The sequence below is a fragment of the Macrobrachium rosenbergii genome, chromosome 16 (genome assembly GCF_040412425.1).
Source record: "Macrobrachium rosenbergii isolate ZJJX-2024 chromosome 16, ASM4041242v1, whole genome shotgun sequence".
NCBI lineage: Eukaryota > Metazoa > Arthropoda > Malacostraca > Decapoda > Palaemonidae > Macrobrachium > Macrobrachium rosenbergii.
The window spans coordinates 48,851,504-48,863,688 of NC_089756.1; the positions used below are offsets into that span (position 1 = coordinate 48,851,504).

The window sequence follows — 12,185 nt, forward strand, 5'->3', positions numbered from 1 at the left end:
CAATGCTGCGAACCTCGTGAGCTCTCGGACAGAGCGTGCACGGTGTCGTCTTCTCCTGCAGCAGAGTACGCTCTCCTTATCGTCTCACGAAGCCAAAAAGAGATGGTATTCTTGGACACTTCTTTCTTGGTCGAGCCAGTGCTAACGAAGAGTCGTTCGACACTCAGGCCGGAGGTGCCGAGTCCTCTTCAGATAGTGCCGCAGCACCCTAACAGGACACAGTAGCATCTCGTCTGGATCATTATCTACGAAGTCCTCTAGGGAGGGGATCGTGAAGGACTCGAACCGTGCGTCAGGGACCGAAGGGTTCTGAGTCTTCGCAACGAAATCCGGGATGAAATCGAGCGTAACTGATCCCCATCCCCTCGAGTGTTTGACATCAAAGGAAAGTCCGTGAAGCTCGCCTACTCTCTTCGCCGATGCCAGGGCAAGCAAGAAAACAGTCTTGAGGGTCAGATCCCTGTCTGACGACTCTCTTAAAGGCTCGTACGGTGCACGAGTCAGGCTCCTTAATACGAGAGTCACATCCCACGCAGGGGGCCTGAGATCCCTGGGTGGGCAAGACCGTTCGAAGCTTCTCATGAGTAGAGAAATCTCGAAAGAGGATGAGATGTCTACTCTTTTCAGCCGCAAGACTAGGCCGAGTGCGGCTCGGTAGCCCTTTACAGCTGAAACGGAGAGAAGCTTCTCTCGGCGAAGGAAGACGAGGAAGTCCGCGACCTGTTGAACAGTAGCTCCGACCGGAGAGATACCCCTTCGACGACACCACTTTCCCTGGTACACCGCTGCGGAGGATCTTCTGAGGAATCCTGCCATCTCTGTTGCTGCGCGGCACGAAAAGCCTCTCGCTCGCAAGAGATGGTGGATAACCTCCAGCCGTGAAGACACAGGGAATGTATTGCCAGGTGGAACCGTTGCGCGTGAGGTTGACGCAGAAGGTTGGGCCAGGGGGGAATCTCTCTCGGCGCCTCTGAGAGGAGAGCTAGCAGGTCCGGGTACCAACTGGCCTGGGGCCATTTGGGTGCCACCAGAGTCATTCTGAGATTCGGGGTGATCATCACTCGGCTGATCACCCGGCGAATCAGACAGAATGGGGGAAAGGTGTAAGTGTCGGGGTTGTCCCACGGGTGTTGGAACGCGTCCTCCGCAGCGGCCCATGGGTCCGGCACGACGGAACAGAAGACCTGGAGTTTCCTGTTGTGCCGGGTGGCGAACAGATCAATGACTGGACACCCCCACAGATCAAACAGCCTTTCCGCCACTTCCTGATGGAGGGACCACTCGGTCCCTACCACCTGGCTCTGGCGGCTGAGCTTGTCTGCCACGACATTCCTCTTGCCTGGAATGTACCTGGCTGACAGCTCTACTGAGTGAGCTACGGCCCACTCGTGCACCTGCATCGCCAATTGATGAAGCTGGTGGGACACCAGTCCCCCCTGCTTGTTGACGTATGCCACTACCGTGGTATTGTCGCTCATCAGTACCACGGAGTGTCCCATCACTCGATCCTGGAACTCTTGGAGGGCCAGGAAGGCCGCCTTGAGCTCCAGGATGTTGATGTGAAGGTGCTTGTCGTCTCGATGCCACACTCCCGAAGTCAGCAACTCCTCCAGGTGTGCGCCCCATCCCTCGGTCGATGCGTCCGAGAACAGAAGCATGTCCGGAGGGGGAGTATGCAGGGATACTCCTATTAAGAGGTTCCTGTCGTCTAGCCACCAGTGAAGGTCCTTTCTCACTTCCTCGGAAAGAGGAATGAGGAAGGACTGGGGGTCTCGAGACTGGGACCAATGCTCCTTTAGCCTCCACTGGAGGTGAAGACGCCCGTGAGGTACTAGCTTCTCTAAAGACGACAGGTGACCGATGACGACTTGCCATTGCCGAGCTGGTTGTTCCTGTCGAGACAGGAACAACTGTGCTGCCTGCCTGAACTTGCTGATGCGAGAGTCCGAGGGAAAGACTTGTGCTGCCACCGTGTCTATCAGCATGCCCAGGTACTTTGTCCTCTGCTTGGGAGTGAGATCTGACTTCTCCAGATTTACCACGATCCCTAGATCCTGACAAAACTCGAAAAGACGATCCCTGTCCTGTAGCAACTGCGAGCGAGAGCTCGCCAGGACTAGCCAATCGTCAAGATACCTCAGCAGACGTATCCCGCGCGAGTGGGCCCAAGCTGACACGAGAGAGAACACTCTCGTGAACACCTGGGGAGCGGTCGAGAGCCCGAAGCAAAGTGCCCTGAATTGGAAGACCGACTCCCCGAGGACGAAGCGGAGGTACTTGCGTGAGGACGGATGGATGGGTATCTGGAAATAGGCATCCTTCAAGTCCACCGTAAGCATAAAGTCATTCTCCCTGATGGAAGCCAGCACAGATCGCGCTGTTTCCATCGTGAACCGAGTCTGGCGAAGGAAACAGTTCAAGGGAGAGAGGTCTATGACCGGTCTCCATCCCCCTGATGCTTTCTCCACGAGAAAGATACGGCTGTAAAAGCCTGGAGACTGGTCCGACACGACTTCCACAGCATTCTTGCTCAGCATGGCCTGCACTTCTTGCTGTAGTGCGATGTCCTTTGATGAACCTGAAAGATAAGTTTGGAGATGGACCGGCGAGTAGGTGAGGGGAGGCCGAGACTCGAAGGGTAGTAGATATCCCTCCCGAAGGACATCCACTATCCAGGTCTCGGCTCCGTGTCGCTGCCATGTTGCCCAATGGCTCGACAGGCAACCCCCACCTTTGGCAGCTTTTGGGGGGGAACGCCGCCCCTAGCGTTTCCCCTTCTTCTTCTTCCCTTTGCCCCCTTTACCAGACTGGAAAGGGGGCTGAAAAGGACGGGAGTAACCCCCTCTTTTCGAGGAAGAAGAAGGCTCGGTGTTTCCTCGGGACCCCTTCGAAGACTGGGACTTCTTAGGGGCCGAGGAAGAGCCAGCCTGGCCCGAAGACCTGGCTGCAGTGGGACGAGAAGACCCGGAGGTCTTAACCACTGCCTGGTGGACAAGCCGGTCGTTCTCATCGGCACGGCGTTTGTCCACCGCGGCGTCCACCAACTCTCTAGGGAAGAGAGAGGAGGAACCCAGCAACGGTCCATTCCGTAGAGCAATTGCCGACTCGGGACCCACAGACCTGGCAAAGCGAGAGAGAACAGCGTCTCTCCGCTTTAACACCAGGTTCGCCCACAGGTTTGCAGTCTGGTGGGCAAGGTAGGAAATAGCCCTACCTCCAGACTGGCACAGTCTCCCAAAGGCAGAGTCCTCCCCAGGTACGATAGCGCCCGAGGAAGCAGCCAACTTCGATACTGTGAAGGACCACAGATCGAGCCAGGAGACTGCCTGGAAGGCCGCCATGGCGGTGGCTTCCAGGGTTGCAGCTTCTTGTTGGGAGAGAGATATGTTCTCTGCCAACAATTGCTGCAACGAAAGACCCGGATCCAAACGAGTCATGTCTGGGTCAACCTGCTTAGTCGACAACGCCCCTTCCGATGGAGTATAAAAGCGCTTCTGACGAGGCAGAGGGGGGGGGAAAAAGCTTGTCTGAGTGACTCGATCGAAGGGAGCTGTCTTGCCCAGACACAAGACCGTTCACTTGATCGAGAACTCCCTCGGCAAGAGCGGACCACGGCAGTCCCACCGAAGCCTTGGGTTCCTTCTTGGGTCCCCAGAAGGATTCGAGGCGTGACGGACAATCCACAGAAGAGGCCATGGTCCCTTCCCCGAGGTCATTGTGCTGACGAATCAGCGCGATAACCTCTGAAAAAGTCCTCTGTATTTCGGGGGTGTCCGCATCCTGGGGCAGAGGACCCTCGAGTGCCTCCCGGGTGCGGTCTTCCCGAACTACTCTCCCTGCAGGGGGGAGAACCTCGGCAGACCCGTGAGGACCTTCCTGAACTACGCGGGCGTAGGACCTGGTCGAGCCAAGGACCGATCCAGGTACATACCCCCACGCTGCTGGACTCTGAGGAGAACGATCCCCAGAGTTCCTCCTCTCCGACTCACGCCCCCTGGAGGAGACCGAAGGGGCGGAGGGGACAGGCGAGGAAGATCGGGCACTCCCACTGCCCTTACTGGCAGAACCAGTAGAGGCAGCGGGCCGAGAGCGGTCACCAACCCGCGGTGATGACGAGCCCTCAGGTCGAGGAGATCGTTTCAGCCCAGGTGAAACAATCTCCCGAGGAGAGTGGAGCGGCTCGCGAGAGTCAAGCCGCGCATTCGTCTCCCCCGAGCCAGGCTGGCCGCGCGGGCGTGGCCGGGGACTGGGAGGAGCCGAACGCGCGGCTGGCTGGCGCGAGCTTGCGCTGTCCTCTGGACGCGCCCCAGACTTCTTCGAGGCCGAAGCCTCTCGAGAAGACTGAGTAGGGGACTTCTTCCCTGTCTCTCCTTGCATTCGGCCCCGCGGGGCTGAAGCACTGTCCCGGGAACCTGACTTGGCACTAGAAGGAGTGCCAGCAGGAAGAGGCGGAGCACCTGCATGCCCCGGCTCTTTCTCTCGTCCCACGCCCTGGTCTGTACGGCGAGAAGTATCTACCATAACAGCCTGGGATACCTGAGTCTCCTTGGGGACCCGGGTACTCGGGGCAACTCGCGAACGAGTGCCCGACGCGGTCTCGCTGGCCTTAGAAGCAGGAGGTTTCTTAGGCGCAGCAGGGGAAGTGCCGACCTTGGTCTGCATGCCCTTGACTCCCAATGCCTGTGGCCCGGAGGCCGGGGAAGCGGTTCCCTGATCCGAGGATCGGGAAGAGCCAACGAGAGATCCCACTGCCTTCCCTGTGGAAGGAGGCAGACCCTTAGAAACCTCGGTGCGAAGTTTCTTAGGGGGGGGAGAGACAGACTACTTCTTCTTCGGCCGCGAAGCCTCGGAAGGAGAAGAGGAAGAAGCAGCAGACGACGACGACGATGATGAAGATGAAGACGAAGACGACGATGACACCTTCCTAGACCTCTTCTTCTTCTTCTTCTTCTTCTTCACCATCTGCTTCAGGAAAGCAGTCAAATCCCCAAGCCAGGAAAGCGAGGCCACCGATTCAGGTACAGCAGGAACAGCAGGAGGGGCAGCAGCAGTAGAAGAAGCAACCCGGGCAGAGATGGCGGAGCTCGGACCAGCCATTGCCTGGGTAGGGAGAGCCGCGCGTCGGCCAGGAACAGAAGTGGGCGGGGCCAGGGATGCAGGCGCCGCCCCTCCCGCGTACAGGTCCAGGTCGGGCCTTGCCATAGTCACTGGGATGGGGATTGAGGCAGACGAAGGGCTGGGCTGGAGATTCAAGCGAGGAACCGTGTCCAAAGCCAGTCCATGGTCAGCAACAGGGGCAGCAACAGTCACGTACGGAAAAGATGACGTCACCATGTAGGAGGGGCCAGCGCGCGAGAATGGAGCCAAGAAGCCAGGTGGTAATGGAACAGCGTGCTGGCCCGCGGATGACGCCGATACCTGGGTGTCCAGATGCGATGCCACTGAAACCGGCATCTGGACAAATCTTGAAAAGGTGACGGTAGTAGTCGTGGCTGCCGCTGCCGTGTGGGTCGTGACTGGAGGGGGGGCCAGGGGAGCCAAGCCTTCCAGGGCCGAGCCAGGTAGACCCAGGTGTAGCCAGGGAGAGCTGGGAATCATAGCCTGGCTGTCCAGTCCGGAACCTGAAGCAAAAGTCGGGTTATCAATGGAAGCCTCTACTCGATCCGGAGGAAAAATTTCACCTCCGGAACAGGAAGAGACTTCCGAGAGGATGCCGCGGTCCAACTCTCCCCCGCGCCCTTCCACTAACGAAGATACGTAAGAGGAAGGGGAGGGGGAGTCCTCACCCGAGGGAGAGGGAGCAAGAAGGGGAAGCTCGCCGGGAGGAAGAAACGAACCCGAAGTATTGGCCACCAACAGCGTCGTCGGGGGCGTATTTCCCTCGGACGACTCCTTGGAAGGCTTATGACGGTAACGTCGCCTCCCCTCGAACTTACCCCACTGCTTGGTGGACCACAAACAACACTCATCACAAGTAGAGTCGCGTGAACACACACGCCCCCTGCAAGATGTGCAGAGTGCATGTGGGTCCACGTCGACTCTGGGACGAAAAGAATCACACTTTTTACCCCCTACCCCGGGACACACACGCTGGGGAATGGAGGGTTTAGACTTTTCCATGATGATGAAAAAAACAGAAAAATCCCACCAAAAGTAGAAGTAAGATGCAGTCAGGCAGAGAGCGAAGAACAACGTCCGCACACTACGACGGCCGAAAGCAAATTGGAATGTTTACATCTGGGCAGGCGGTGCTCCTGCCTCCCGGACAGTAGTTAACTGCTTATACCACCTTGTTTGAAGTTCAACAGCCGTTTCCAGCCTACGCCTGAAAGTAATCTCCTAATGTAAAGGACCGAGGGTTTGTATAGTGTCGGAACAATTTTCATTTACTGCAGATCCTGCCTTCTCTCTCTCTCTTATATGTTATTTTTACTGATGTTACTTAATGCAATAGAGTATTTTAATATACTTGATACAATTCAATAATGCATTGTTACACAGTTTTCTGTATGCACGTGTGTACATTGTGTAAGCACACATATGCACCGCATCAAGATACCCTACACACTTGTAATGTGCCTACTTGCCTTTCATGCACTCTGTGGGTCCACCTTTATCTCTCTCTCTCTCTCTCTCTCAATATCTTCTTTGTATTGACATTCCTTAATGCAATACAGTACTTTACTGTAGTAAATGCAGTACAATAATGTAGTTATACATTTTTTAGTATTTATGCACATGCACAGAGGACACACATGTATGCATCATGTAATGGTATAATATTTATGATTTGTTTGCTTGCCTTTCATGCACACACATACACACAAACACACACACCTGCTCGCTCTTTCAGTTGTTTTAATGAAAAATTTGGAATCATTTATGCTTATGAACAAAAAATGCTTATGTTTTTATTATAATGTATGGGTTTTACTTACAGTATACAGTATTTTAAATATCTTGTAGACATAAGAATGTACAGGTCTGTACAGTATACATATTTTCAGAAGCAACTGATTTCCAGACAGAATAAGTAAATAATTATTTTCACCTTAATAATTACAAAAGATTACTTAGGATAGGCTATTAAGTACTTTACATGGAATTGTATTTTACCATAAGCTATGTAGTTGGCCCTAAGGTATCCCCTTCAAGTAGGTTATATGCCAACCTTAGTTACTTAGTGAATTTCATTACTTACTGGAAGGGGCAGTCCCATGAACTGTTAAATTGAGGTGACACTGTACTAAAATATGGAAATCTTACCCATATACAAATTTTGCTGACTCACAGAATATTCTTGTACAGCAATCATACTGCATTTACTGAAATACTGTCAGGATATATTAAAACAGGACTTCTTAGGCTGCAAAATTCCAGCTCAATTAGGTTTCAAAATACAGTAAATATAATACAAAAGGATAAATCTCCTTAACCGAGGTTTTAATGTGACAAGATATAACACTGCAATGGTAGTATTTAAATCTATGCCTACCCATTTTTATGATAACAGCAAACCACTTTTTACCATGTTTAAAAATATAAGTGTCCTTGAGAGGAAAAACTGACATCAAAAAGTCAAAATTTCCATATTGTAAGATGTCCAACATTTGGTTTCCAATATCACATGGATTCTCAATCTTGGTCATTTCTGTCCATCATTTAGATTGTGAGGTTGTTACCTGGGTGGAAGATGAGATATGCCAAGCATAACAAATACAGTATGCATTAACTAATATCTAGTATTGAATTGAATTGAATATAGAATTTAGGCCAAAGGCCAAGCACTGGGACCTATGAGGTCATTCAGTACTGGAAAGGAAACTAACAGTATGTAGGTTTGAAAGGTGTAACAGGAGGAAAACCCGCAGCTGCACTATGAAATACTTGTTAGGAGAGGGTGGATAGCAAGATGGGAGAAATATGAATGGAAGTACAGTAAAAGAAATTAAAGGGTTTGCAGCTAGGGGCCAAAGGCATGCTGCAAAGAGCCTTTAGTAATGCCTACAGTACACCCCGTGAGGTGCACTGATGGCACTACCCCTCTATGGGGCTAATACATAGTAAGACTTAGCTTAGGATAAGATATAAAAGAAAATTTTGGTAATCCTACAGAAGGGCTACGTATGCAGAAATATATCATTTATTAGAATTTTTTGACTGAACAGTACAGACAAGGGTGTATATAATGCACTATATACAGGTGAGATCACTTGAAAAATTTACCATCTTTTCTGTTTATTGTCCATCCTCAAAGGTCTGGTATGAAACACATTGCCCTGTATAGCTTTTCTTGTGCTTAAAGCTTTCACAGAGTACCTTGTCTACCACTGTCTACTAAAGAACAGTCAGCACATGAATACAAAATGACATCTACAATACACTTAACAAAAAGGAGGGCAGATGAAGAAACCAAACTTTGCCAGAAAAGGTCAAATTCTTCCTAAGCACCCTAAAAAAATAAACAAAAAAATTTGCTGTCATTTCTATGACACCCAACACCCGAGAGATATTCAATCTTACAAACACATACAGATAATAGTTCAGTACTGAAGACTAGAGTTTTTAATGGCAAACGCAGAAAAAGACATAAGCTAATGCTACTGTTCCCTTAACCTGGGAGGCTGGGGCCAAGCCTTCCTGGACAACCCTCTAATGTGATAACATGCACAGCATAAAAACACATAATACTAAATTCAGGCCAAAGGTTCAAAGCAGTGGGACCCATGAGGTCATTCGGTGCTGAAAGGGAAATTGAAAGTAAAATGGTTTTAAAGGTAACAGGAGGAAAACCTCACAGCTGCACTTGCCCACGAAACAACAGTAAAACTACAAGGTAACTCCGCATGGACTGCCACGTTGTTGTTATGGAATGGTTCCATGCATACACGAGCCATAAGGGAGCCATATGTTCAAGAAGGGATTGGTTAAGGAAGCCTATTATAAAAGGAACTATACTAACCTAACGTACCCTAACCTAGCAGGCTGCGTTATTTAGTTGGGGGGAAGGGGGGCGAACCCACCAATGAAGGAAACTCCACTTTTACGAAACCTCCCCTATAACACTGTGCATGTGTGATAGCATTCCAGGCTAGCAAGCATACAAAAACATATCAGTTCTGATGTTAATTATAGGTTAATTACAGTCGACCACCAAAAAATTATGGTGTATTGTTAACAACCAAAATACTATAGGAAAAGTCAATTTCCAAGCTAATACCCGATGCGGAGCAACCACATAGTTCTATCGAAACAACTGTTAGGAGAGGGTGGCAAGTAAGATGTAATGAAGAGAATATGAACGGAGGTATAGTAAAAGGAAAGAACCGAGTTGCAGCTAGGGACCGAAAGGAGGCTGCAAAGGATTTTAAGTTGAGCCTACAGTGCATTAGGCTTTGGTCAAGAGCACACCTTCCATTTCGTCCCCCAGGCGTTCATTTCGGCCAATCCTAAGCCGACCTACCGGCAAGTCCTAGGCTACCCTAAGTACGTTAAGTTCCGTGTGGAATACGTATATTAAATTTCTTGGATAGTACTTACCACTACATTGATGTACGCCAAGGTGTCTTTCTCCTCCTTCGTAAGCGACAAAAGGAAGGATTTGACAGCTCCTGAACCTCCATTCTCTAAGGTAATCTTGTTACTTATCTTCACGACTTGCGTCGATATGTCAACTTTCCTGTCTATCTTCTTGTTGACAATATCCTTATTTATGCTATCAAATGTACCCGACACACTTATAATCACTAACGCAAAGAGAAAGGGATAACTTAACAACTTCATTATGAAAAAATTACAAATTGGTAGACGAAACACCCGTTTGTTTTTGGTACTCCAACTCGAGACGTTGGGTCGCCGGCCGACAACCAACCAACGATTGACAACATACACTACGTTACATTCGAGTATCAGTAGCAATTTGGCACTGTTACTTATAGCATATTAGGAGATTCACAGGATTATAGCCAGAAGATTTGATATACAGATTGGTACATGTAAGTATAACCTATTTTGATATATAAATAAAATATATATATGCACGTTTTATTTTGTTCTTTCCTTAAAAATTTGAAATTTTAAAAAATTTGTCGTGCTGACTATCACAAGTTCTCTGGGCTAGCGAAAATTTTGCTCACGCGCTAGTCTATTTAATTTTTCTAACATGGTTTCCTTTAGATATAAAAAATCCGCCATTTTTCTCTACTAATTAATCTTATTCTAGAACGTTATATTTAATTGTGATATGTCCATAATGAAGGCGAGATTGTAGTACTTAAATATCTTGTGGTTGCTATGGTGACGAGAGACGTGGAGTTCCATGTGTCAACTCATCCAGCTGCAACTGAAAATGTTGCAAGCAATTGACCATTGAACTTTGCAACCTTCAGAAAATATTGATGATAATGACTTGTGGTTAGTACATAGATCATATTTTCGTAACTAATCAATAATTCCTAAAGCATGTTTCATATATGAAACTGACGGTAAAACGAAAGGTTGAGTATTCTCATATATTTCCTCACGCTATGTATATTTCTGAAGATGCGATCATGCCAGGCTCTTTGGAGAGAGAAAAACACTTATATTCATTAGTTATCTGATCAGAGTGACTGGTGTTCCACAATGTAGTCTTCGAGGTTCAGGTCAGGTTCGGAAATTGTTTTCATAGGTACTGAAAATGAAGGCGCAACGCATATTCCTCTGTCTTGTCATCATCGCCATTAACAGTTATATTTTTAGTCCGGTGGAAATTTTTTTTATTTCCTCTTATTCTCTCTACTCGGGCCAGTTCTCACAACAAGTTATAGTTATTCATCTATGATGACAACAAATATTAACCGATTTTTTTATTTCCTCATGTTACAAGCATTCTCCTCGACAGAAACCGTTAAACCTACCTTCTCCAGACTGAACCTGACACAGCTATTTTCAAAAGCAGTTTTCAGACATTTCTGTCAGACATGCCAATATACCTTTCCTTTCTCGTTTACTTTGTATGAACAATGATTACTCTAAGCTTTAATAATGTTTTTTTAAGTTTTTGCGTTGAGTTTATATTCAGTTAGCTTCCTGTTCAGGACTTTTACGAGCCGTTCACGAGAGCAGTATCTATCCCCAGGATTAATCCTGTCTATCCCCTAATCCATACACTTACGTTTCACATCGATGTATGGCAGAATATCTTCCACGTTGTCAATGGTACACTATTTTTTTTTTTATCTTCATCTCATACATTTTGTCTTCGCTAATTGTTTGTTCCTCTTTTCGCTATATAGTTGCCTTCGGGGTCAGTGACTCGGGTAATTAGGACTCCAGATAATCTGCAATTAGTCAATGTTCCCTACTTTGATATTCTTGCTGTCGTTTATTTCAGACTTATCTTCCCTGTTTCCAGGTACTTCAAAGTTAAGCTTCGATTTAGGATTTAGTGGGTTAGCCAAAATGATCTCTATATCTGTGGCAGGAACTTGGAGGAATAATACCTTATTCCTCCAAGGCGCAAGGGCAGGAATCTGTTTTTTTCTTCCGCTGTGTCATTCTTCCAGTATCCTCTATCTGTTCTGTACTTGTTGCCGTGACTCGAACTGTAGCCTATTTCACAATTTTCTAATAGTTACTGCTTTTTTTTATTATCCTTTGGTTTGATTTCGTATGCGCCTTTCCATTTTAGTAATTTGTTCATTGACAGGTGTTGTCCCTGACTGAAAATTCAGTTTTCACTTTGTTTCACTTTGTTTGGTTTTATGTACAGCCCTCCACAGGGATAATTCTCTCTCTGGCGGCCCCGTGTACGTTTTCAAAATAAGGTGCTTCTTATACTTTATAATTGTCTTTCAGTGTTTTCTCGTCTGTATCGTAGCTCCTGCAGAACAGGAGAGTCTTTAGTTCCCTTTTAAATTTGCATTCTTCCTGTATGCTCTTCACTTCAGGCGGCATTTTGTTGTAATAGTCTTGGTGCGCAGTGCACAAATGCTCTCTCGCCTGATTTACAATTTGTTCTAGGTTCAAATAGCCTATATGCTTCACTTGCATGTCTGATTACAATATTCATTTCGAGTCTAAAGAAGCTTAAGCAGTTTCTCAGATATGTTGCTTCATCATATTTTAGTGCTTTAAAGACTGTAAGTAGTATTTTATATTCTATTCTAATTTTTACTGGGAGGCAATGTAACTCAATTAGTGCT

General features: G+C 47.9%; 1 protein-coding gene across 1 annotated transcript in view; it reads right to left on the reverse strand.

Annotated features, from left to right (window-relative positions):
* LOC136847420 (dolichyl-diphosphooligosaccharide--protein glycosyltransferase subunit 1) overlaps positions 1-9,911 on the reverse strand; it is a 35,589-nt gene extending 25,678 nt beyond the window's left edge. The window contains exon 1 of the mRNA XM_067119091.1: positions 9,541-9,911. Within this exon, the coding sequence (XP_066975192.1) occupies positions 9,541-9,783 (243 nt within the window). The 5' untranslated portion in view covers positions 9,784-9,911. The remainder of the gene's footprint in view (positions 1-9,540) is intronic.
* Between the last annotated feature and the right edge of the window lie 2,274 nt (positions 9,912-12,185).